This window comes from Panulirus ornatus, chromosome 5 (genome assembly GCF_036320965.1).
Source record: "Panulirus ornatus isolate Po-2019 chromosome 5, ASM3632096v1, whole genome shotgun sequence".
NCBI classification, from domain to species: domain Eukaryota; kingdom Metazoa; phylum Arthropoda; class Malacostraca; order Decapoda; family Palinuridae; genus Panulirus; species Panulirus ornatus.
In genome coordinates, this window is record NC_092228.1 from 7,926,140 (window position 1) to 7,950,092 (window position 23,953).

The 23,953-nt window shown below is 38.4% G+C and overlaps 1 protein-coding gene across 1 annotated transcript in view; it reads left to right on the plus strand.

Annotated features, from left to right (window-relative positions):
- The window catches only part of Vps13 (vacuolar protein sorting 13C), a 162,948-nt gene that overhangs the window by 20,175 nt on the left and 118,820 nt on the right, over positions 1 to 23,953 (plus strand). The window contains exons 9-19 of the mRNA XM_071660546.1: positions 1,996 to 2,227; positions 2,675 to 2,795; positions 3,431 to 3,677; positions 4,819 to 5,073; positions 6,072 to 6,224; positions 7,933 to 8,110; positions 9,618 to 9,804; positions 11,724 to 11,815; positions 13,484 to 13,619; positions 15,009 to 15,151; positions 18,278 to 18,364. Of these exons, the coding sequence (XP_071516647.1) occupies positions 1,996 to 2,227; positions 2,675 to 2,795; positions 3,431 to 3,677; positions 4,819 to 5,073; positions 6,072 to 6,224; positions 7,933 to 8,110; positions 9,618 to 9,804; positions 11,724 to 11,815; positions 13,484 to 13,619; positions 15,009 to 15,151; positions 18,278 to 18,364 (1,831 nt within the window). The remainder of the gene's footprint in view (positions 1 to 1,995; positions 2,228 to 2,674; positions 2,796 to 3,430; positions 3,678 to 4,818; positions 5,074 to 6,071; positions 6,225 to 7,932; positions 8,111 to 9,617; positions 9,805 to 11,723; positions 11,816 to 13,483; positions 13,620 to 15,008; positions 15,152 to 18,277; positions 18,365 to 23,953) is intronic.

Consider the following 23,953-nt stretch of genomic DNA (forward strand, 5'->3'; position numbering starts at 1 on the left):
ATGTATATACACACACGTCCACACACGCAAACCTACTCACCCATACATCTCAGTGTACACATATATATACACACACAGACACATACATATATACCCAAGCACACAATTCACACTGCCTGCCTTTATTCCTTCCCATCGCCACCTCGCCACACATGGAATACCATCCCCCTCCCCCTCATGTGTGCGAGGTAGCGCTAGGAAAAGATAACAAAGGACCCATTCGTTCACACTCAGTCTCCAGCTGTCATGCAATAATGCCCGAAACCACAGCCCCCTTTCCACATCCAGGCCCCACACAACTTTCCATGGTTTACCCCAGACGCTTCACATGCCCTGATTCAATCCACTGACAGCACATCAACCCCGGTATACCACATCGATCCAGTTCACTCTATTCCTTGCCCTCCTTTCACCCTCCTGCATGTTCAGGCCATGATCACTCAAAATCTTTTTCACTCCATCTTTCCACCTCCAATTTGGTCTCCCACTTCTCCTCGTTCCCTCCACCTCCGACACACATATCCTCTTGGTCAATCTTTCCTCACTCATTCTCTCCATGTGCCCAAACCATTTCAAAACACCCTCTTCTGCTCTCTCAACCACGCTCTTTTTATTTCCACACATCTCTCTTACCCTTACATTACTTACTCGATCAAACCACCTCACACCACACATTGTCCTCAAACATCTCATTTCCAGCACATCCACCCTCCTGCGCACAACTCTATCCATAGCCCACGCCTCGCAACCATACAACATTGTTGGAACCACTGTTCCTTCAAACATACCCATTTTTGCTTTCCGAGATAATGTTCTCGACTTCCACACATTCTTCAATGCTCCTAGGATTTTCGCCCCCTCCCCCACCCTATGATTCACTTCCGCTTCCATGGTTCCATCCGCTGCCAGATCCACTCCCAGATATCTAAAACACTTTACTTCCTCTAGTTTTTCTCCATTCAAACTTACCTCCCAATTGACTTGACCCTCAACCCTACTGTACCTAATAACCTTGCTCTTATTCACATTTACTCTTAACTTTCTTCTTTCACACACTTTACCAAACTCAGTCACCAGCTTTTGCAGTTTCTCACATGAATCAGCCACCAGCGCTGTATCATCAGCGAACAACAACTGACTCACTTCCCAAGCTCTCTCATCCACAACAGACTTCATACTTGCCCCTCTTTCCAAAACTCTTGCATTCACCTCCCTAACAAACCCACCCATAAACAAATTAAACAACCATGGAGACATCATACACCCCTGCCGCAAACCTACATTCACTGAGAACCAATCACTTTCCTCTCTTCCTACACGTACACATGCCTTACATCCTCGATAAAAACTTTTCACTGCTTCTAACAACTTGCCTCCCACACCATATATTCTTAATACCTTCCACAGAGCATCTCTATCAACTCTATCATATGCCTTCTCCAGATCCATAAATGCTACATACAAATCCATTTGCTTTTCTAGGTATATTTCTTTATTTCTTCTGACATGGTTATGTTAGATTTCAGATTTTGACTGATACAGATTTACTTGTTATGACAATGATAGAGAATGTATATTTTTGAAGAAGTAAGTGATAAGTCTAAAGTAGGTAACATGAAGATATCCTGGATACAGAAAAATTGATGTGGAAATATGATGAGAGCTTTGATGTAAGGAAGGTGTATCTTAATGATGAGAGATGAAATAATAGGATTACAGAACCTGATATTTGTTGAATAGTGCATGCTCAAGAAGGAGTTAGTTGAGATGTTGGAATACATGCAAAGATTTAGTTAAAATGAAGTCTTTCATTATAGAACTCAGCCATAAAAGTAAGTTGATGAATCCACTGTTTTCTTTATGTTACATGACACAGCAGCTATCATCTTCATAGAAATGAAAATCATGCATTATTTATTCATCATGACTTGAAAAACATTTTCACATTGCTGAAAGTTGTTGCAGGCACTTATCACAGATATGATTATTTAATAGGTGGCGTTATGCATATGAATGCAAATTAGAAAACATCAGACGTGTGCACCAAAATTGGTCATGGAAGCATATTCGGGAACATAGAGCTACTTGCCGCCGGTATAAAGCAGCATATAAGGCAAAGCTAGAAAACAGAAGACTCACTGCAGAACAAGAACAAGATATTAAAGAGAGTGAACGGTTTTTGGATGTATTCAATATCACTCTTGTGAGGCGACAAGCAGAAATGGAGGTAAGGAGATAAGAAAGTTTCAGTTTTATAGTAGATGCAAAGAATATGAAAAAGATTATGAAGTTGAAAATGAAAAGGCAAACTTGACAAAAATGGCTTGAGAAATTGAATAACATTTAACATAGCTCTGAAGAATTGCTTTTCAATTTCAGTGATAAGTAGTTCATCTTTGATAAGAAATTACTTAATGTTGGATTTCTGTTCAATTAGATATTGTTGGTCATAGTTATAGTTGGAATGGGTGTTACTGGGCTATGCCTGCAAGAAGTTACAATACAAATGAAAAGTCACATTTGACAAGGCTGTGTCATTAGGTGTACAGTCTTGTCAAAAAACTTCTCATCCCAGGGGAGTCTGCCTTTCACTGCTACTAGAAGTAGCATAACCTTGTATTCATCCAATTGTAAAAGGGTAGATGCTGTAAAAGTGAGTGCATATATATTACAGGTAGAGCGTGAAGGGGAACTGCGGAAACAAGAGAAGAAGAATCAGGGATGGTTCAGTGGATGGTTCTTTGGAAGTGCACAGAAAGAGAGTGAAGGTGTTGCTAAGGAAGGAACCAATTTAGGTAAGGGTTGCCTCTATGTAAACTCTTGTAAGTGAAGGTAGTGTTAACCTCAACAAGTGCAAGTCAGTGCTGCATGACCTTGGACATTTTGTTTTCAAATATTGATAATTATCTTTCATATCAGTGTAAGGCATGTCCCATTAAATCATGGTATCTTTGAGATCTTGAAGATATAGCTTTTCTTGTACTTTTCATTGTTATAACTTCAGAAATGAATAATTAATATCCCCTGTACAACCTACAGTTAGGTTGTGCTACCTTTTGACTCACTATCCAGTAATCCACTTATTTGATGCTTATGAAAGAATAGATTAGTTAATGCTGTTCATAATAGACTAGATTATATGTTTTAATGTAAGTACTGAAAAAAATCAGTCTCGAAAACTTCATGTGATAGTAGTCGGTGATTGCTATTGCAAGTGATCGCTTGCCAGCATGATCATTGCTGATAAATAATGGTGCCACCTTAGCATATACAATATATTGTATGTTGTCTTTGGAGAATTAAATGAAATAGTGTACATAAAACACACGTGTATGCAAAAGTGTAAAAAGATTAAAGAATAGCACAGACCAGTTTGTCACTGTGCAGAAATAACTCAGTACAAACAGTTTATTATTGATTTTTTTTTCAGTAAAGAAATTTGAGGATGAAATGAATGATGATGAGAAGAAGAAATTATATGAAGCAATAGGTTATTCAGAGACTGGTCCACCCCCTGAGTATCCTGTAGAGTTTGTGGATATACGTCTCCAGTTTCTCTTGAAACAGTTAGTCCTCATCATCACTGATGAGAATGCCAGTGGGGCTACTGTTGTTCAAGCAAACCTAAATCAAGTAGCATCTGTTGTACAGAAAAGGTCTGGTGCGGATGCTTTAAGGTAAGAAATCATTTTCTGTGACAAGTGCGTTTAAAGATGTTTTCTCGTGCAAAGCTAACCCTTTCTCCATGAGATTTGTTTGAATATGACTAATCTTTTGTTACTGTTAATTGTGTAAAATGACTTCATCATTACAACCAAAAGAAATGTTTTCTCTTCATGTGACAGTTGACAGCCTTCCCTTGGTCTTTCATTACCCACCATGCATCCTTGTGCCATCTAAGATAAGCTTTGAGAAACAGGGAAGTAAACGAACATTAACTGGTCATCCACGATGTGTACTTATTTCACAGTAACTTAGGTAATCTATGCACTCCATTACATCATGCTGTGCATTGTAAATATTTGTCATATCAAAGTGCATGATATAAGGAAAATACCATGAACAGAAAGATGAGGAATCTTGGGTAAACATGCATCAGTTGAGTGAATTAATGCCACCAAAGCTGTCTGTGTGACAGTGGATTATGCTTATTTTGCAGCTTTTGTATGCCATGATTTGATACACAGTGTAAGTGTTTATATCATAATGGATATTATAAGGCATATATCAAGAACATATGGATAAGAATGGGCTAGATAATGTTAGTACCTCCAGTGCTAAGTATATTCCTTTAGGGTAAGATGGATGAGATGTTGGATATGTGAAGAGAATTGATTTAAGGCTAAAGACCAAATAAATACATATATTGATAAAGTGTGGTGGGTTGAAGATGTAGGACAGACTGAAGATTGAATTGGAAAAACAAAGGGTAACAATACTGGTAAGAGTGTATTGTTTAGTAATTGGAAAGACTGGAGAGAATGGTTTGTAAATATTCACTCTGAAGACAGAAATGACTTGGAAATTAAGGAAAGAAAATTTTTGGCAAGGAAACTATCATCATTTGTCAATGCCTCTTAAATCAAATTATGTAGAGAAAAGGTTAAAGTATGTGTGTGCAATGGATGGATGAATTTGAGGGGAAAGACATGCAATAGGATTAGTGTCGGAAAAGACTATAAAGCAAAAGTACTTGGAAGTGTAAGTGGACGAGGGACTTCCTTTAAAAGGCTCAAGTTTACAAGTAAATTTGGATTACACTCTGAAACATCACTTACCTAATGCATACTTACCTTCAAACTTTATCTCAATTTTCAGGGTGGAAGCAAGTGTGCGAAGCTTTATTGTCAATGGTTATTCTGAGAATGATTTTACACCTAAGTTGGTAACATCAGAGAACACTACTAGTGACACTCCTTTGCTAGATGTCACTTTTGAGACAAATCCATTAGATGGTTTGTGTGACCAGCGAGTACAAGTATCGTCAGAGCCACTGCAGATAGTGTTTGATGCTGCTACTGTCAACCGTCTTGCTGATGTCTTCGCTCCACCTAAAGATATATCCCTTCAACAGTAAGTCATATGGTGGATTACAAAGCTTTGAGCCTTAGCAAATCAGTTTCTAATCTTAACATCCTGAAGATGACAGAGAAAACTGGTGGGGCATGTGACCACAGAGGTGAAAAAAAAAAAGAGGTAATGTGATATGTTTTTTTTTTTAGTGTTGTGATGGCAGTATTTTTGATATGTGAACTTCATGACAAGGTCTTAGATTGCTGAGAATTATGCTTTAATTATGTCAGAAAACCATATTTATTTAAATGAAATTTCTCCCATTTGAAAAGGATGTAGTGGAAGCTTTAAATGTATAGAAGTGGTATGGATGGTAATGGTAGTTTCTCATAAATCAAAGTAGTAGGTGAAAAGTGAAAAATTAAGCTGTGTTATAAGCATGGAAGTTCATGTTTCACTCTTAACTCACTTGTTATAGGTTGAAGATGTTTATGAGTTATTGTAGAGACTAAGCATCGATCCATCCCATGGATTGGGGAATAAAGACAGTGATGATAGATAGATAGATCGGCATGTAAATGTACAGACAGATAAGTAGATTAGTATGGTCTCCTGTCAATTACTTATAGTGTTGGGTTATGGGCTTTTAATACACCACACTTTTCATGAAAAGTTAGGGACCATCTCAATTCCTGGACAGTCCCCAAGAATGACCCCCCCTCACATAACTTACATTTATAAACCCCCTTTTGTAAGACTAGTTTTGTTTGTAACATCACTATTCCATAAAAGATGGTGTGGTTACAAGTAGAGAGTTTCTGCTATAGGGGAAATGAGATACTCTGGTAGCAGGTCTATTATTTTAAATATACTTTTGCCATATTTCATGTTTCTGCAATTTACTTGTCAGAGTAATATTTAGTAAAAATTTTAGGATTTTGGGTGTTGAGCTGTGGAAGATAGAAATATAACACATTGCCATTTGCATTTAGAATTCCTTTGATTATATGCTTTGTAGTTTGCTTGTATATATATTCTTGTTTTGGTTCTTATGATAGACTGCAAGCTGCAACACTGAGCCAGTTAGAGGTGGTAAAGGAGAGGAGTGTGACTGGACTGCAGGCTGCCATAGACCATCACAGTATCCTTGACCTTAATATTGCGCTTGCTGCTTCTCACATCATCGTCCCAGAGAGAGGATCTTACTCTATGTAAGTCTGTAGTTTAGTTTCCTGAAATTTGGGTGACGTATATTTTTAGCATGTGGAATCTTTACCTTAACTCTTAACTTGCAGGCATGGTCCAGAAAATGCATCATGAATTGAAAAAAAAAATAATGTGAAAATGTGTTTTCTGTATGGAATATATTTAGATCATCCATTATTGAATAATACCCAAAAAAAAGTTGTTGAATTTTTTTGTGTCGCTGTTTGAGGTGTTGAATGTGTTGGAGAGGGCTTAGGGTAGTGGCATATGTACTCATTATCTATGTAAGTATATGATAATTATGTTTATCAGGCATGATTTCATTCTACGTATAATCACATTATATACTTATGGTTTTTCTAGATGTGAAATCACACTACACATATGTATCATTTAAGTATTTATTTTACTAATACATGTTTTGATGATAAGTACTCCATATGTATTTTCATATCTTGTACTTAGGCAGAACCCATTTTACCCCAAGCACTCAACATTTACTAAATGAAACAAAGATCCTCTCAATACAGTCTGACCTCAAAATGCTTAGTGCTCAGTTCTATGCAACATCACTAGATTCCTCTCACCCAAACCACTCCATAACTAACCACCAACCCATAAGTAGGAATACAAGTTGTACCTCTACCTCACACTTCAATAACCTCATTTTACAGGTCCTCCATCCTCAATAACTATAACACTCACAAAGAACAAATTCACTGAAATAACCCAGCAAACATTGAACCACTTTCCTCCTGACTCACTCTTAAATTCCAACCCATCAGATGTATACCTATCAGAAGCCATACTCCTTAGACAAGCATGAGTAACTTTTTCCATCTACACTGTGGACCCCACTACAGTGCTACAAACACTATTTCATTATGTCCCAGGGGCCTTCATACTCATGATGCAACTACCTCAGTGCAGGCACCAAGCACTTAACACTTTGCAAATTGATGCACACACACCATCATTACACTTTATGAACCATGGTCTTGATAGGTCTGGTCTGGTTCAGGGAACATAATCAGTGTCAATGTGTTGAATGACCTTGAACTTTTCAATGTAATACTGTATGCCTAGAACCAGGTAGAAGGCACCAAGAATAATGTTTTAGATATGAAACCATCTCTGGAAGGAAAATGCAGAATTATTGTGTCTGGAATAATACCTTGGAATATAATGGAAAGATGTTGAATAAAAGTATATAACAGTTCAGCAAAAGAATTGAATAGATTATTCAGTGCAATACCAGAAATAAGAAACATACATGGAGCAACTACTTAAACATTCTGAAGAAAACTAGATGGTTGGTTGAGGTCAGTCCTCTGTAAGGTAATTGGTGATGGAGAGAAACAGTATTATTCAACAAGCAATATGTGCAGTGAGTGCTGAGCACTAACCTTGCTATGCTGGCTATAGTTTTTTGTAGGTACTCATAAGTATATTTGTAAGTACACTTCCTTGCTTCGTGTACCCTTGACACAGAAATCCTCTGTCACCCTTTTTGCATTCACTGTTTCCAAATGTTTGAGCCATTTCAGCATGCCCTAGTCACACATCTCTTATACACTGGCATTCTGTACATGAGTAACCAACTTGTCTTTAGCTATGTCTTGTCCTCAGGCATTTTGTTTCGTGCTTTCTTTGTTTTGTGTTGAAGGCTTAAGGTTAGCATTGAGAATATTATGGTTTTTTCCTGAATTTCAGAGGATGCTCAGCCATTGTAGTGACTCTTGGTAGCATGCTAATGAAGAGTATACCCCGCGCCAAGGACGTTCCAGGTGTAGCTGACTTGGTTTCTCTTGGACATACTCAAGAAGAGGTCATGGAGGCGGTCAGGATTGCATCATACGATCACTTTACTATTGAACTAGTTGACATCCAGGTACTGCTCACAAAGTTTCAGTTGTCACTTATTTGAGACATTTTCACCATTTTTTTTTTTTTTTGATTAGTTATATATTTTTATTTTCCTATTAATTTTCATTATTACACTGATTATTTAGTTTTATTGTATACTGCACTGTTCTATGGGGATAAGAACACTTGATTTTTACCTTTAAATCTGCCTCTTGAATATAATCTTATACACCTAACTGATAAAGATAGGACTGGAAATTCCATCACAGTATAAAAAGAAACAAGAATTGTTTCCTCCATGAATTGATAGATTTGTATGTATAGTAAAAGACTATACAAAAGAACTGATATAAACACCTCTGTGTTTGCTTGGTTCATTACTAAGAGAGGGAGCAGAAAGATTGTGGTTGCTTTTTTAGACAGCTCCTGATAAGATGGGAGGATGTGGAAGTGGTGTATCTTCCTTTATCTTGAAATTGGTTTCATGCGCTGCCTTATTTTATACACTGGCACAGCACTGTTGATGAATTACATGAATATGCTGAGAAATATTACAGTGTGTACTTAAAATGATTGTAAGGAGGGTGTGAGGTTGGCATGTGTTGGAAAGACATAAAGATGTTTTTCTTGAAATTGCTCTTGACTTGTACTTCCTACCTGACAGTGTATAATGTGATTGTGTTGGGAAATATTACATTGTTAAAGCAGAAAATGAGTGTGAGGAGGGTGTGCAGCTGGCACATTTAGGCCGAGCCATCCACACTTTGAGATGATAGAGGACATTGAGGTTCTGGATTTTGTATAATGCTCGATTCTTATAGATAGTGTGAAGAAGTAGAAAGATGCATGGATGAAAAAGGCTGTTTTGGATGGTATGGTTAGTTAGAACAATGACAAATGATGGGTTGTTTGTATTGTTGTGCAGTTTAAGTTGATTGTAGAAGGAGTGGGTAGTTATAGTAAGGTATTGAAAGAGAAAAGAGATATTTCATATGAAGATGTTAGGGGAGTGACTCGGGGTAGGTTATAGTGGAAGCATTTTGTGTTTGGAGATGTGTGAATGAAGATGAGAATATCATGAATAACTTATGAGTGAAGTGAAAAAGTTAGAAGCACTTTTATCGTGTAGAAGTACATGTACCAATTTAAACATATTGGGTTTAGATTGAAAATGTGTGAATGATGTTTAGAAGCTGTATTTATCTGTTAGACCTTACTGAATTAAGATTTGAGTGTGAAAAATTGACAGATCAAGTATGATAAACAGATGAATATATATATTTTTTTCATTCTATTTGCCATTTCCCACATTAGCGTTAAGAACAGAGGACTGAGCCTTTGAGGGAAGATCCTCACATGGCCCCCTTCTCTGTTCTTTCTTTTGGAAAATTAAAAATGAAAGGGGAGGATTTCCAGCACCCCGCTCCCTTCCTCATTCAGTCACCTTCTACAACACGCAGGGAATATATGGGAAGTATTCTTTCTCCCCTGTCCCCAGGGATAATAAATAAATATATGTATATATTTTATAGGCGATTGTGTCACTCACTGATGAGGATTGGAAACAGACCCTAAGCAGCCATGAGCCAACACCACTTCACCTTCTGCAACCCACCACCCTTCGTGTTGATTTATTCAAGTGCCTCCTCACAGATGACCCCAACCTGGCCAAGATAAAGGTGAATGTGTCCTTGCCTAATGTGGCACTTTCTGTTGTCGGTAAGTACTTCTTTTATTTTCCTGAAGGTTTTTGGATTTTTTGTGATGGATTGTTTTGTTGCCATTAGTATTTTTTGCTGTTTTATATTTGGAATGATGAAAAAGTAAGCAGTGGTGTCAAGTATGTTCTCCATCAATTCAAAACCCCTATATTTATTACTTCTTTGGAAAAATATCATGCCTTCTGCATGGTTGAATCTGTATTCATTGAGATCACAAGAGAGTTTTGAGGGCAACACCCTTTTTTTCAACCAGAAGCATGAAAACCTTTTCAGCAAGAAACATCTCTTTTTGGATTAAGACTGGTTCTGTTGCTCATCCTGACTTTTATATTACAGCCCATTGTTTCAAAAAGGTAGTTTCCAGTCTGGCCAGTCTGAGGGCCTTCTCCATGGAGGAAATTGATAAGAGGTCCATTGCATTCCTTAGTACTTTTGTGAAGTGATGAATTACCCCAGATGCAGCACCAGATTACTGCATGGGCCAAACAGGCCTTGGCCTAGGGCCCAGTGATATAGAGGCCCTTCTAGTAACCTAAGCAAAAAATTATGGAGAAAGAATACTTCCCATGTATTCCCTGCATGTCATAGAAGGTGACTTAAAGTGGAGTGGCTGTAAATCCTCCTCTCCCATTTTGAATTTTCCAAAAGAAGGAATAGAGAAAGGAGCCAAGTGAGGATAGTCCCTCAAAGGCTTAGTCGTCTGTTCTTAACGCTACCTTGCTAATATGGGAAATAGCGAATATGGATGAAAAAACTAGCAGAATAAAAGCAATAGCATCATTATATAGCATGAAAATATTTTATACAGTATGATATGAGAAGGAAATTTATCATCTTTTTTATGAATGTTTTGAGTTTTCTTGTCACTGATAATATGTTATAAGTACTAATACTATTTCTTGTCACTGATAATATGTTATAAGTACTAATACTACAGCAATTGTTTTGCTGTTATGAAAATTATCATAATTTTCTTATGTTTTATCTGGGGTAAAGGGGAGTCACGAAACACCGTGAGATTCTCTCATAATTGTCTGTGAAGACATAACATGGAATGATTGTCATGTAAGTGAGTTTGGAAATCTGTGATGGCCAGTGTAAAGCTATAATCTAAACAAAATATTTGTAATATATTCTGAATGCTATTTATTATTCTTATTCATTGTCAGTAAATCCCTAGAAACAAGCCCTCTCTTTATCAATTGCCTTGTATATGATACATATTGTACCATAATGGGTGCATATGTATGGCATCATGCCAAGTAGATGTACATGCACCTCCCATGACAATTTTTTAGTGACTTACTATCATGATATTTTTCCCACATTTGACAGCAGGATACTGGTGACATCTGGGATTAATTAGTGGAAGCAAACATATCCTAGAATTTTGAATGATAGCAAGAGCCAGTAAAACATTGTATAATGTGTTATATAATGTTTTGTAACAAACAGAGCAGTGGAAAGGTTAAAATCTTAGAGAAAAGACATTGGATTACTAATTTCATGATCAGCCTTTTCTGTACATTGTAGAGTAACATTATAATGAACTAAATGTCATAGTGTATAATAAATGGTACACTAGAGTTGCCCTTTCCCAGTGACCTGTTGAAAGCAAGACATTAAAAGGCTAAGAAGTGGCACTGGAGCTCACCAGTTATTGAGACTTTTCCCATGGCCATCCCCTTGAGGGAGTTCCCAAAGGAAGCAGGCATCAAAGATAAAGATAGACAGATAGTATAATGAAAGGTTGGTAGTGCACGTACATGACAGGAAGATAGGTCCCTTTGTTGATTCTTGTTTTGAATGATTCATACTAGTATTGTTTTATGGTGAACAAAATTAGCTGGACTGTTTCTTTAGAGACATTGTTATGTAATTGTTATGATGTGTTTAGGAAAAGCGTTGTTATTGCAGATGAAAGACTACTGCAGCTGGCTTACATTGCTCATAGTATTCCGCAAGGTCAGAAGACTGAGGTGACTGAAGGGAATGCAACTGTTGATCAGGTATATTGATGCAGTTTACTTTTGAAAACTTTTTTTTGTCTACAACATGCTGTTGTTTGTAATTATCTGAATTTGTTGTATCATAGACTGTAAGAAGTTGTCTTTTTTACTTAGAAATGTCATCTTTTCATGATGTGCATTTCATTTTTTAATGGTGTGTACTGGAGAAATGAAGTATTCTTTTCAGCTGTTTCTGCTATTCTGTTTCTTTTGAACCCTGGATGATACAGTTGGTAGAAAGAAGAGTTTATACAAGAGAGTTGAAGAGGGTTTAATTAAATTATGAAATTGTGTGGAAATATGGAGAGGATGAGGTAAGCCTGAGTAAGAGTGTATACACATTTGAGAGAGAGAGAGAGAGAGAGAGAGAGAGAGAGAGAGAGAGAGAGAGAGAGAGACTGAACTGGAGATGGAAGGATGGAATGAAAGATGCCTTGAGACATTGGGGCCAGTACATGAAGGAGGGTGTGGGGCATGCACAGGATAGAGCTAATTTGAGTTATGTGGTATACAGGGTTTGATGTGCTGTTGTTAGAGTTAACTTAAGCTTGTGATTCAGTCAGGGGAAACCGCAGAGAGGTCTGTTGGGTTCTGCTATGAATGCAGGGCTCTATTTTCAGTGTATTATGCCTGACAGCTTGAGTGTGAATGGTAGTGTATAAAGCCATGATTATTTTGTTTTGTTCCTCACTATGTGAGAAACAGTGAACAAATATTAAAAGAAAAACATTTCATTGATGATGAAGAAACATTGTAACAAGTGGATAAGGCAAAGAAGTACTAGGTGGCAAGAAATGTAAGTGGTTTAGAATAGTAAACATTGTAACAAGTGGAGAAGGCAAAGAAGTACTAGGTGGCAAGATATGGAAGTGGATTAGAATAGTTTTTGAATTGTTTAAGTATGCATTGCATTCATAAGGGGCTGTAGTTTGACTGTGGTAAAAAGATGTACCTGAGTATTAGTGATGATTCATGCATCTGATTTTTATTGCTTTTGTGCTTCATAGATATGTCTTTTAAATTATAATTGGATTAGTTGTAAGATCTCATGGATTTAGTCACCTGACAAAGATTTTTATTTTAATTAGTTTTTTATTATTATTTTGCTTTGTCGCTGTCTCCCGCGCCTGCGAGGTAGCGCAAGGAAACAGACGAAAGAAATGGCCCAGCCCACCCCCACACACATGCACACACACACACATCCACACATGCAAACATAAACACCCACACATCCTAACGTACACATATATATACACACACAGACACACACATATACACACATGCACACAATTCACACTGTCTGCCTCTACTCACCCCCATCTCCACCCCGCCACACACGGAATAACATCCCCCTCCCCCCTCATGTGCGCGAGGCAGTGCCAGGAAAAGACAACAAAGGCCCCATTCGCTCACACTCAGTCTCCAGCTGTCATCCATAGTTATGGATGTGAATTACTAGTTTTCTTAACCACTGACTGATTGTCATGTATTTTTGCTATGAATCATGATGGAAAGGCCACAGATCACTTAGAGGTGCCAGTTATGGCTCTTTATCTCATCTTTCGAGATTATAACCTATGACTGCTACCTCTGCATAACATCTTGGAAAGTTACCTGAAACCTTTCAAAATGATTATCATACTTTTTTGATAAAAGCTAATTTTACAGGATACTGACATCACCGTTGATGTTATCACAGAGGATGTAGCACTGGCTCGGCTTGAAAATGTGCAACTCAATCCTAGTGGTGAACAGCATGACACTCCCCAGTTCACCAACCTGGCACTCACCTTCACTGTCCATGGTAAGAACCAGCTGCAACAAACTTGATGGTGAAAAATATTTTACTCAGCAGGTCACCAGTTTGTTATGCGTTGGGCATGACAGGGAAAATGATATATGTCATCTGTTTTTTAAGTAATGATAGATTTACCATTTGAAAGCAGACATGGTGTAGGAATTAGGGGAAAAAATAGAAGATAAAAAGTTTCACAACTTAGCTATGGAAGGAAAGAAGTGGATATCAGATCTGCATCTGAGAATCGTTGACTGTAACACATTATTTGTAGGATATAGTTTTCTGTTTGGTGCTTTGATATCTAGCTAGAAGAGGAGGCACCTAAGTAGGCAACTTTTGAAAGTAGGAGACAGACCTACATCTCTAAAAGAGAGAGAGACATGAAATGGTACAGAGTTCCAAAACTTTGAGGTGTAGGGATAGAAACTTATCAGAACGGCCCACCTAGGAGTTGTCAGTGGCTACACAGTAATCATGTGATGCAGCAGCTTGCCGAGTGTTGCATGGTCTACTTATTGGTGGAGGCACACAAGCAGCTAGCCCTTGGGAGCAAAAACCGAGGTAACACCAATAGAAGAGGGAAAGTGAAACAACAGTGCAGCATATGGCAAGTGGGTCATGTGTAGAAGTTAACCTTGGAGAGTTTATGTCAGATCACTTTTGACACAACCCTTTTAAGTAAGGATGCAGAGCTAGAACCACCCCAGATATGAGAGCAGTACTCCATACAAGGATGGATCTGTCCTTTTTATAAGTGGAATAATTGTCGGAAGAAAAGAAATTTTTACATCTAAACAGGGCATGCAGTTTCTTAGAGGCAGACTTAGCTATTTCTTTAATGTGTGGTTTCCAAGAAAGAATGGATATTATAGTAATACCAAGCAAGCATGTTAAAAAAGCAAACATTCTTTGAAACAGTTTGAATTTCACGTGGTTTATTTGTAAAGGTTTGTCTTTCAGCTTGCTTTGTAGCCTTGTCATAAAATTGACCATAATATTAGGTAAAACACTTGTCTTGTATGATTTTAAATGCACTGTTGCTTCTTTATTGTTGGTGCTTCCAAGATCATTAAATGATAGTTTCACCTATTATTACCAGAACAATATCTGTACATACTGTCATACCCTTTAACCATTAATTAAGTTGTCGTCTATTTCACTTTCCTTCCTTTATGTATAATGTATGATAAACGGCAACTCATATTCATTAGATCTCAGATGGAATCATAAGATTAGTTGCTCATTTCCTGCCATCCTTGACATTGGTTCTCATAACTCTCTAGTATTATAAAGAAAATTGAATTTTCTACCATATCATTAAATGATGTCCTGAATAGAATTCTTATTTTTGAGTTTAGGTTGCTGATGAAATACATTTAATTGAAATTTTTTCAGAGATCAGTTTGGAACTGAAGAAGGCCTGTGGAAAACTGCACCAGCCTCTAATGAAAGTTGCTGCTCTGTCTGCTAGCATTAAGCTCACACAGCGCACATTTGATCTGACTGCGTCCATTGTTCTTGGAGGAATGTTGGTTCAGGTAATACACTAAAGATTTTTTCTGTAATGGACCGTGAAAGACAGTTCATAGAAGTTATTAAATGCAGTGGAGGCTTAGTATTGGCTGAATGTTTTGTTAAACCATCAGATATGCTCAGAGTTTTCTTTTGTAACATATTAGAATCAATAATTTAGAGACTTCTGAGAGTATTGTTGAGATGATGAAGATGTTTCATGAAGCATAGGATTTCATGCCCCTAAAAGGTATTTACAGCTTAGTGGTAGAAGTGTTCAAGGATGGCTTTGCTTCTGCCACCTTGCCTTTAGTGACAGTAATACCTTAATTGGCTGTTATATTGAGAGTGGAAAAGTACCATTAATAATGATTTCAAAGAAAAGGCTTTTGGTACATTCAGTTTTCACTGAATATTATAACGGAGGAGCAGTGTGATGTCTTCATATCATAGATTGTGGCTGTTCTTCTAGGCACTTTTGACCGAGTCCATAATTTAATTTACCTTTCTCATGAACTTTCTCAAATGTTGTTCTGGTGTAAAGTTCACGGCGATGTCAAGTTATAGGTCCTTCTCACAGTATGACATGCAGTTTGTTTATACACCCCTTTATGGTACTGCTTGATGAATTAAAATCTTTTCTTTCTCTTAATGACCTTTTAGTTTCTAGGGTTAGATTTTGTTAGCCATGCAGTTTCCAGGATTCTGTTTCATATTTGATACTGCTTGATTGCAGCTGCATTTTTGTCAGGTTTCTCTGCAATATTTTACATTCCTCTTACTTGGTAATTCTTTAGGTATTTTTGGCATTATCAGTAAACATTTTAAGTACAGTTCTGCCTCATTTGACAATTTGCATAAGTAGATCAGTGATAATAACTCTAGCGCTAAGCAATTTGTCACCTTTGTCAAGCTTGAAAAAGCTCTATTGATATGTTTTCTCTTCACATCAGTTACAAAGCTGTCAGTCACTTCTGTAGTCCTCCTTTGTTTCCAGCTTGTGCATATAGTTCTACCATAATCTTTTGTGAGGGGCTTTACTAGAGGCATTCTAACCATTCAGGAATGCACCAGCCACCCACTCATTGCTTTTTCCAGGATGTTACTTACTCTCTTATAGAAATTCAGGAGATTCATCTTGCAAGGTCTCTTCTTTTCTGTATCATTGTTGGCTTCGAGTTATGCATCTTGTGCCAATCAAGAGCTCATCTGTATACTTCGTGATTTCCTTCACTAGTATGTTGAAAGCCATACTCATTTTGATACTGGTTTAGAGTAAGGGGCTTTTTTGCTGTCACCTTTTTCTTTTGTTTTCACTGTTCATTGATTTTCTTCCAATCTTTTGCAACTTTCCCCTGTCTTGGAAATATCTTAACAACATTACCTGTGGTTTGTCAAAGGTCAATTCACACACTTAATGTCTACAAATGTTAAAGTGCCATCTGGTCCATAGGCTATTCGTAGGTACAGCTCCTTCACAAGCCACTTAATTTTTCACTTGAGTATGTTCTTGGATATGTTTCCTTTCCCTAACTGGAAGCAGTGGGACTTCCAAATCTTTGACGATGTACACTCTATGAAACACTGCATTTCTTTGAATGTCCCCAGTCTGATTATATCATCCTTTACTGTTAATTTGTTTGATATAGATGTGTGAAATAGTTGAGTTATTAGTTTTGTTTCTTTTGAACTTCTATATTCTTCTCTTGTCATGATATACTGATTTTTGACCCTCTAATTTCTTTTAAATGCTGCCTGATATCTGTGTCCTCTGTATAATTTCTGTAGTACTTCTCTGTGTTCCCTTCCTTTTACCATATTATATATGGTAAATACTTTTTTGTATCACTGATGCCATTTTGTATTTGTTTTTGCTAGCACACACCTCTCTACACCTTTTGCTCAGTATCTGTTATAATACTGCTGTATTTACTGTGATTGAGATTTCACAGTTACCCTCCTTAGACTTTCTTCCATTTTAGGTCATCTGTTTGTCGTTAAGCACTTCATCTTTCACTGTGTTATCCTTTGTTAGTGCTGAGTGATCCTGCTTTTTGCACTTTCAACCTAACTGATTGATACATTTTGGTACAAAAATTTCTCCTTTACACGTTCAAGGAAATTGAATCTTCATTTTTTTTTTTTTTTTTTTTTTTTTTTATACTTTGTTGCTGTCTCCCGCGTTTGCGAGGTAGCGCAAGGAAACAGACGAAAGAAATGGCCCAACCCCCCCCATACACATGTACATACACACGTCCACACACGCAAATATTCATACCTACACAGCTTTCCATGGTTTACCCCAGACGCTTCACATGCCTTGATTCAATCCACTGACAGCACGTCAACCCCTGTATACCACATCGCTCCAATTCACTCTATTCCTTGCCCTCCTTTCACCCTCCTGCATGTTCAGGCCCCGATCACACAAAATCTTTTTCACTCCATCTTTCCACCTCCAATTTGGTCTCCCTCTTCTCCTCGTTCCCTCCACCTCCGACACATATATCCTCTTGGTCAATCTTTCCTCACTCATTCTCTCCATGTGCCCAAACCACTTCAAAACACCCTCTTCTGCTCTCTCAACCACGCTCTTTTTATTTCCACACATCTCTCTTACCCTTACGTTACTCACACGATCAAACCACCTCACACCACACATTGTCCTCAAACATCTCATTTCCAGCACATCCATCCTCCTGCGCACAACTCTATCCATAGCCCACGCCTCGCAACCATACAACATTGTTGGAACCACTATTCCTTCAAACATACCCATTTTTGCTTTCCGAGATAATGTTCTCGACTTCCACACATTCTTCAAGGCCCCAGAATTTTCGCCCCCTCCCCCACCCTATGATCCACTTCCGCTTCCATGGTTCCATCCGCTGCCAGATCCACTCCCAGATATCTAAAACACTTCACTTCCTCCAGTTTTTCTCCATTCAAACCCACCTCCCAATTGACTTGACCCTCAACCCTACTGTACCTAATAACATAGTGTAGAAAATTATTATTATGAAGATACACTGAAGTGAAAAATGATTTGTAATGATGCTCAGAATATCACTGAGGCAAGAAAATATTATTTCTATATAGTTTATTAGACTCTTTCATATTGATGTATTTTTATCATAGACTAAATATTGCAGCATCTGGAGGATGGTGAGCATCGGCTGCTGAGTACACCACTTGTTGAGGGCAGCAATCAAGCTCTTCTAACACTTGAATTCACACAGGTATGACTTTAGGACTTTAGACCATTTTCCAAGCTTCTTCTGATATCTGAAGTCTTAGGCCAACAGCTCTGGATTGGTAGGATTATATGCTTAGTTGTGAATTTTAGAGGGTTATGCCAATTATTTTTGTATAATAACTGTACACTGATGACTAGCATCTGAAATCCTTATTCAGGACTTAGTTTTCTTAGTTTTCTGAATCAGTTTCTCCCGCGTTTGCGAGGTAGCGCAAGGAAACAGACGAAAGAAATGGCCCAACCCCCCCCATACACATGTACATACACACGTCCACACACGCAAATATTCATACCTACACAGCTTTCCATGGTTTACCCCAGACGCTTCACATGCCTTGATTCAATCCACTGACAGCACGTCAACCCCTGTATACCACATCGCTCCAATTCACTCTATTCCTTGCCCTCCTTTCACCCTCCTGCATGTTCAGGCCCCGATCACACAAAATCTTTTTCACTCCATCTTTCCACCTCCAATTTGGTCTCCCTCTTCTCCTCGTTCCCTCCACCTCCGACACATATATCCTCTTGGTCAATCTTTCCTCACTCATTCTCTCCATGTGCCCAAACCACTTCAAAACACCCTCTTCTGCTCTCTCAACCACGCTCTTTTTATTTCCACACATCTCTCTTACCCTTACGTTACTCACACGATCAAACCACCTCACACCACACATTGTCCTCAAACATCTCATTTCCAGCACATCCATCCTCCTGCGCACAACTCTATCCATAGCCCACGCCTCGCAACCATACAACATTGTTGGAACCACTATTCCTTCAAACATACCCATTTTTGCTTTCCGAGATAATGTTCTCGACTTCCACACATTCTTCAAGGCCCCCAGAATTTTCGCCCCCTCCCCCACCCTATGATCCACTTCCGCTTCCATGGTTCCATCCGCTGCCAGATCCACTCCCAGATATCTAAAACACTTCACTTCCTCCAGTTTTTCTCCATTCAAACCCACCTCCCAATTGACTTGACCCTCAACCCTACTGTACCTAATAACATAGTGTAGAAAATTATTATTATGAAGATACACTGAAGTGAAAAATGATTTGTAATGATGCTCAGAATATCACTGAGGCAAGAAAATATTATTTCTATATAGTTTATTAGACTCTTTCATATTGATGTATTTTTATCATAGACTAAATATTGCAGCATCTGGAGGATGGTGAGCATCGGCTGCTGAGTACACCACTTGTTGAGGGCAGCAATCAAGCTCTTCTAACACTTGAATTCACACAGGTATGACTTTAGGACTTTAGACCATTTTCCAAGCTTCTTCTGATATCTGAAGTCTTAGGCCAACAGCTCTGGATTGGTAGGATTATATGCTTAGTTGTGAATTTTAGAGGGTTATGCCAATTATTTTTGTATAATAACTGTACACTGATGACTAGCATCTGAAATCCTTATTCAGGACTTAGTTTTCTTAGTTTTCTGAATCAGTTTATTGATCTGATCACTGTTGATGACCATATATTTATTTATTTATTTATTTTTTTATTTTTTTTGCTTTGTCGCTGTCTCCCGCGTTTGCGAGGTAGCGCAAGGAAACAGACGAAAGAAATGGCCCAACCCACCCCCATGCACATGTATATACATACGTCCACACACGCAAATATACATACCTACACAGCTTTCCATGGTTTACCCCAGACGCTTCACATGCCTTGATTCAATCCACTGACAGCACGTCAACCCCGGTATACCACATCGCTCCAATTCACTCTATTCCTTGCCCTCCTTTCACCCTCCTGCATGTTCAGGCCCCGATCACACAAAATCTTTTTCACTCCATCTTTCCACCTCCAATTTGGTCTCCCTCTTCTCCTCGTTCCCTCCACCTCCGACACATATATCCTCTTGGTCAATCTTTCCTCACTCATTCTCTCCATGTGCCCAAACCACTTCAAAACACCCTCTTCTGCTCTCTCAACCACGCTCTTTTTATTTCCACACATCTCTCTTACCCTTACGTTACTCACACGATCAAACCACCTCACACCACACATTGTCCTCAAACATCTCATTTCCAGCACATCCATCCTCCTGCGCACAACTCTATCCATAGCCCACGCCTCGCAACCATACAACATTGTTGGAACCACTATTCCTTCAAACATACCCATTTTTGCTTTCCGAGATAATGTTCTCGACTTCCACACATTCTTCAAGGCTCCCAGAATTTTCGCCCCCTCCCCCACCCTATGATCCACTTCCGCTTCCATGGTTCCATCCGCTGCCAGATCCACTCCCAGATATCTAAAACACTTCACTTCCTCCAGTTTTTCTCCATTCAAACCCACCTCCCAATTGACTTGACCCTCAACCCTACTGTACCTAATAACATAGTGTAGAAAATTATTATTATGAAGATACACTGAAGTGAAAAATGATTTGTAATGATGCTCAGAATATCACTGAGGCAAGAAAATATTATTTCTATATAGTTTATTAGACTCTTTCATATTGATGTATTTTTATCATAGACTAAATATTGCAGCATCTGGAGGATGGTGAGCATCGGCTGCTGAGTACACCACTTGTTGAGGGCAGCAATCAAGCTCTTCTAACACTTGAATTCACACAGGTATGACTTTAGGACTTTAGACCATTTTCCAAGCTTCTTCTGATATCTGAAGTCTTAGGCCAACAGCTCTGGATTGGTAGGATTATATGCTTAGTTGTGAATTTTAGAGGGTTATGCCAATTATTTTTGTATAATAACTGTACACTGATGACTAGCATCTGAAATCCTTATTCAGGACTTAGTTTTCTTAGTTTTCTGAATCAGTTTATTGATCTGATCACTGTTGATGACCATATATTTATTTATTTATTTATTTTTTTTTTTTTTTGCTTTGTCGCTGTCTCCCGCGTTTGCGAGGTAGCGCAAGGAAACAGACGAAAGAAATGGCCCAACCCACCCCCATGCACATGTATATACATACGTCCACACACGCAAATATACATACCTACACAGCTTTCCATGGTTTACCCCAGACGCCTCACATGCCCTGATTCAATCCACTGACAGCACGCCAACCCCGGTACACCACATCGCTCCAATTCACTCTATTCCTTGCCCTCCTCTCACCCTCCTGCATGTTCAGGCCCCGATCACACAAAATCTTTTTCACTCCATCTTTCCACCTCCAATTTGGTCTCCCTCTTCTCCTCGTTCCCTCCACCTCCAACACATATATCCTCTTGGTCAGTCTTTCCTCACTCATTCTCCATGTGCCCAAACCATTTCAAAACACCCTCTTCTGCTCTCTCAACCACGCTCCTTCTATTTCCACACATCTCTCTCACCCTTACGTTACTTACTCGATCAAACCACCTCACACCACACATTGTCCTCAAACATCTCATTTCCAGCACATCCTTCCTCCTGCGCACCACTCTATCCATAGCCCTCGCCTCGCAACCATACAACATTGTTGGAACCACTATTCCTTCAAACATACCCATTTTTGCTTTCCAAGATAATGTTCTCAACTTCCACACATTCTTCAAGGCTCCCAGAATTTTCGCCCCCTCCCCCACCCTATGATCCACTTCCGCTTCCATGGTTCCATCCGCTGCCAGATCCACTCCCAGATATCTAAAACACTTCACTTCCTCCAGTTTTTCTCCATTCAAACTCATATTTATGGCAGAATATAAATCAGAGCACTGCCATTTTGCATGCTAAATGATGAAAGCCTGCCAAATAGAAGCCCACACTGCCAAGCAAGTAATGGATGAGCTTTGATTGGATATGTATATGGACTCAGGGACTGCTCCAGCATATATGAATATGATGATCATAATAGATCTTTTCCTGTTTTATTATTCCCATATTCATAGTTATATAGTGTTTTTCATATAAAACTTTTTTGGAACATGCAGAGTAGTCTTGAGCTGTCTAGCTATCTGTGGCAGAGTCTCTTCACAAATATATTTTGGTGCTGACATGGATTAAACCTTGGAGAGATTTTAAAGCAGGTTATAAGTGGTGAGGAACAGATAGTTAAGCCCTGAAATGAATGGTTAGTTGTGTTTGGCATGCCAAGTCATTCAGAGTGTGTTCATTTCTTTTCATTTTACTTCACCTAGAAGCTACAGTACATGCTCCAGGCAAATGAGATGGCCAGCACTGGATGGCAAGCCCAAGGGTGAATTTTATGAATTCAGTCTGTTTACATCTGGTTTATTGATGAGGAATATTTCAAAGCCACTTGACATTAGGGTCAGTAAAGATCAGTAACAAGATTTTATTTTCTTAACTTCTCATACTAATTCTTTAGCCAATAGCCAGTATGAATGTGCCAGTGTTGAGTTGTGGATAGGAAATGAGTAGGTTTGAGAGGACTTAGAGGTAGGTGAAAAAGCCAAACATGCCACAATGCATCATGCCAGTAGAATACTTGATGTTACAAGATAGTGGCTGCATCCCCTTTTCAATCCAATGTCATGTTCTCAATCTAATAGAAATGAATTCAGCCCTCACCATCAGTTTTTGAGTATGATCATTTTTGCATGGATTAGGGTATGCGGGTGAGGCATGTAAGGACAGGGATAAGTGGAGACTTTTTATACCTTGGTTACCCTTTTGATAGGAGTTCCCAGAGGGAAGAGGCATCAGAGATACAGACAGATAATTTTTAAATTTAGTTACTTTTTTTGAGATTTAGATTGTTTCTAATGTTCTTACTTTTTGCCAAGGGTTATATCGATTGTTGAATAAGCCTCATATTGAGCACATGTTTCTTACCGTTATGAAATATGTGGTACAGTGCACTGTTGTTACCATGCCAAATTAATGAAAATAGATGCAGTGGACTGCTTTATATGTGCATAAAAGTTGTGGGAATTTTTGAAATGCTAATATTTTTAGTCCTATCCATGTTGCTTATGGGCAGTGTTTTTGTGCAGAGATTAATTATGTATGTTAAATTGTCATCATTTAATGCGTTTGCTTATGATTGTTCATTATTATCCTTTGACTAACCCTTATTTTTTTTATATCCATAATTGCCTCTGGCCTCAGCAAAGTGGCATCAGGAACTGGCTTTTTTTATATACATTTAATGTTTACCTGGGGATAGGGGAGAAAAAATTACCTCCCGCGTATTCCCTGCATGTCTTAGAAGGTGACTAAAAGGGGAGGGAGCGGGGGACTGGAAATCCTCCCTTTCAGTTTTTACTTTTCCAAAAGAGGGAACAGAGAAGATGGCCAACTGAAAATTTTCTCTCTAAGGCTCAGCACTCTGTTCTTAATGCTACCTTGCTAATGTGGGAAATGGTGAATTTTTATGAAAAAAAAATTGTCATGGATAATACATTGAAGCTAGAGCTTCCAGGCATGGCCAAAAGTCACAAACTACTTCATTGTTTACCTTTACAGCTTTGTATACCCTGGGCCAGTCTACTGACAGTCCTCCAAACATAATGAATAAAAACATATTTACATTACTGATTATGAAATAAATTGCTTTTTTAGTTGAGGCTGTATCTAGAAATTGCTATAAGGTAATGTTTTATTGTGACAAGAGATGTAGGAAGGTTGGAGAG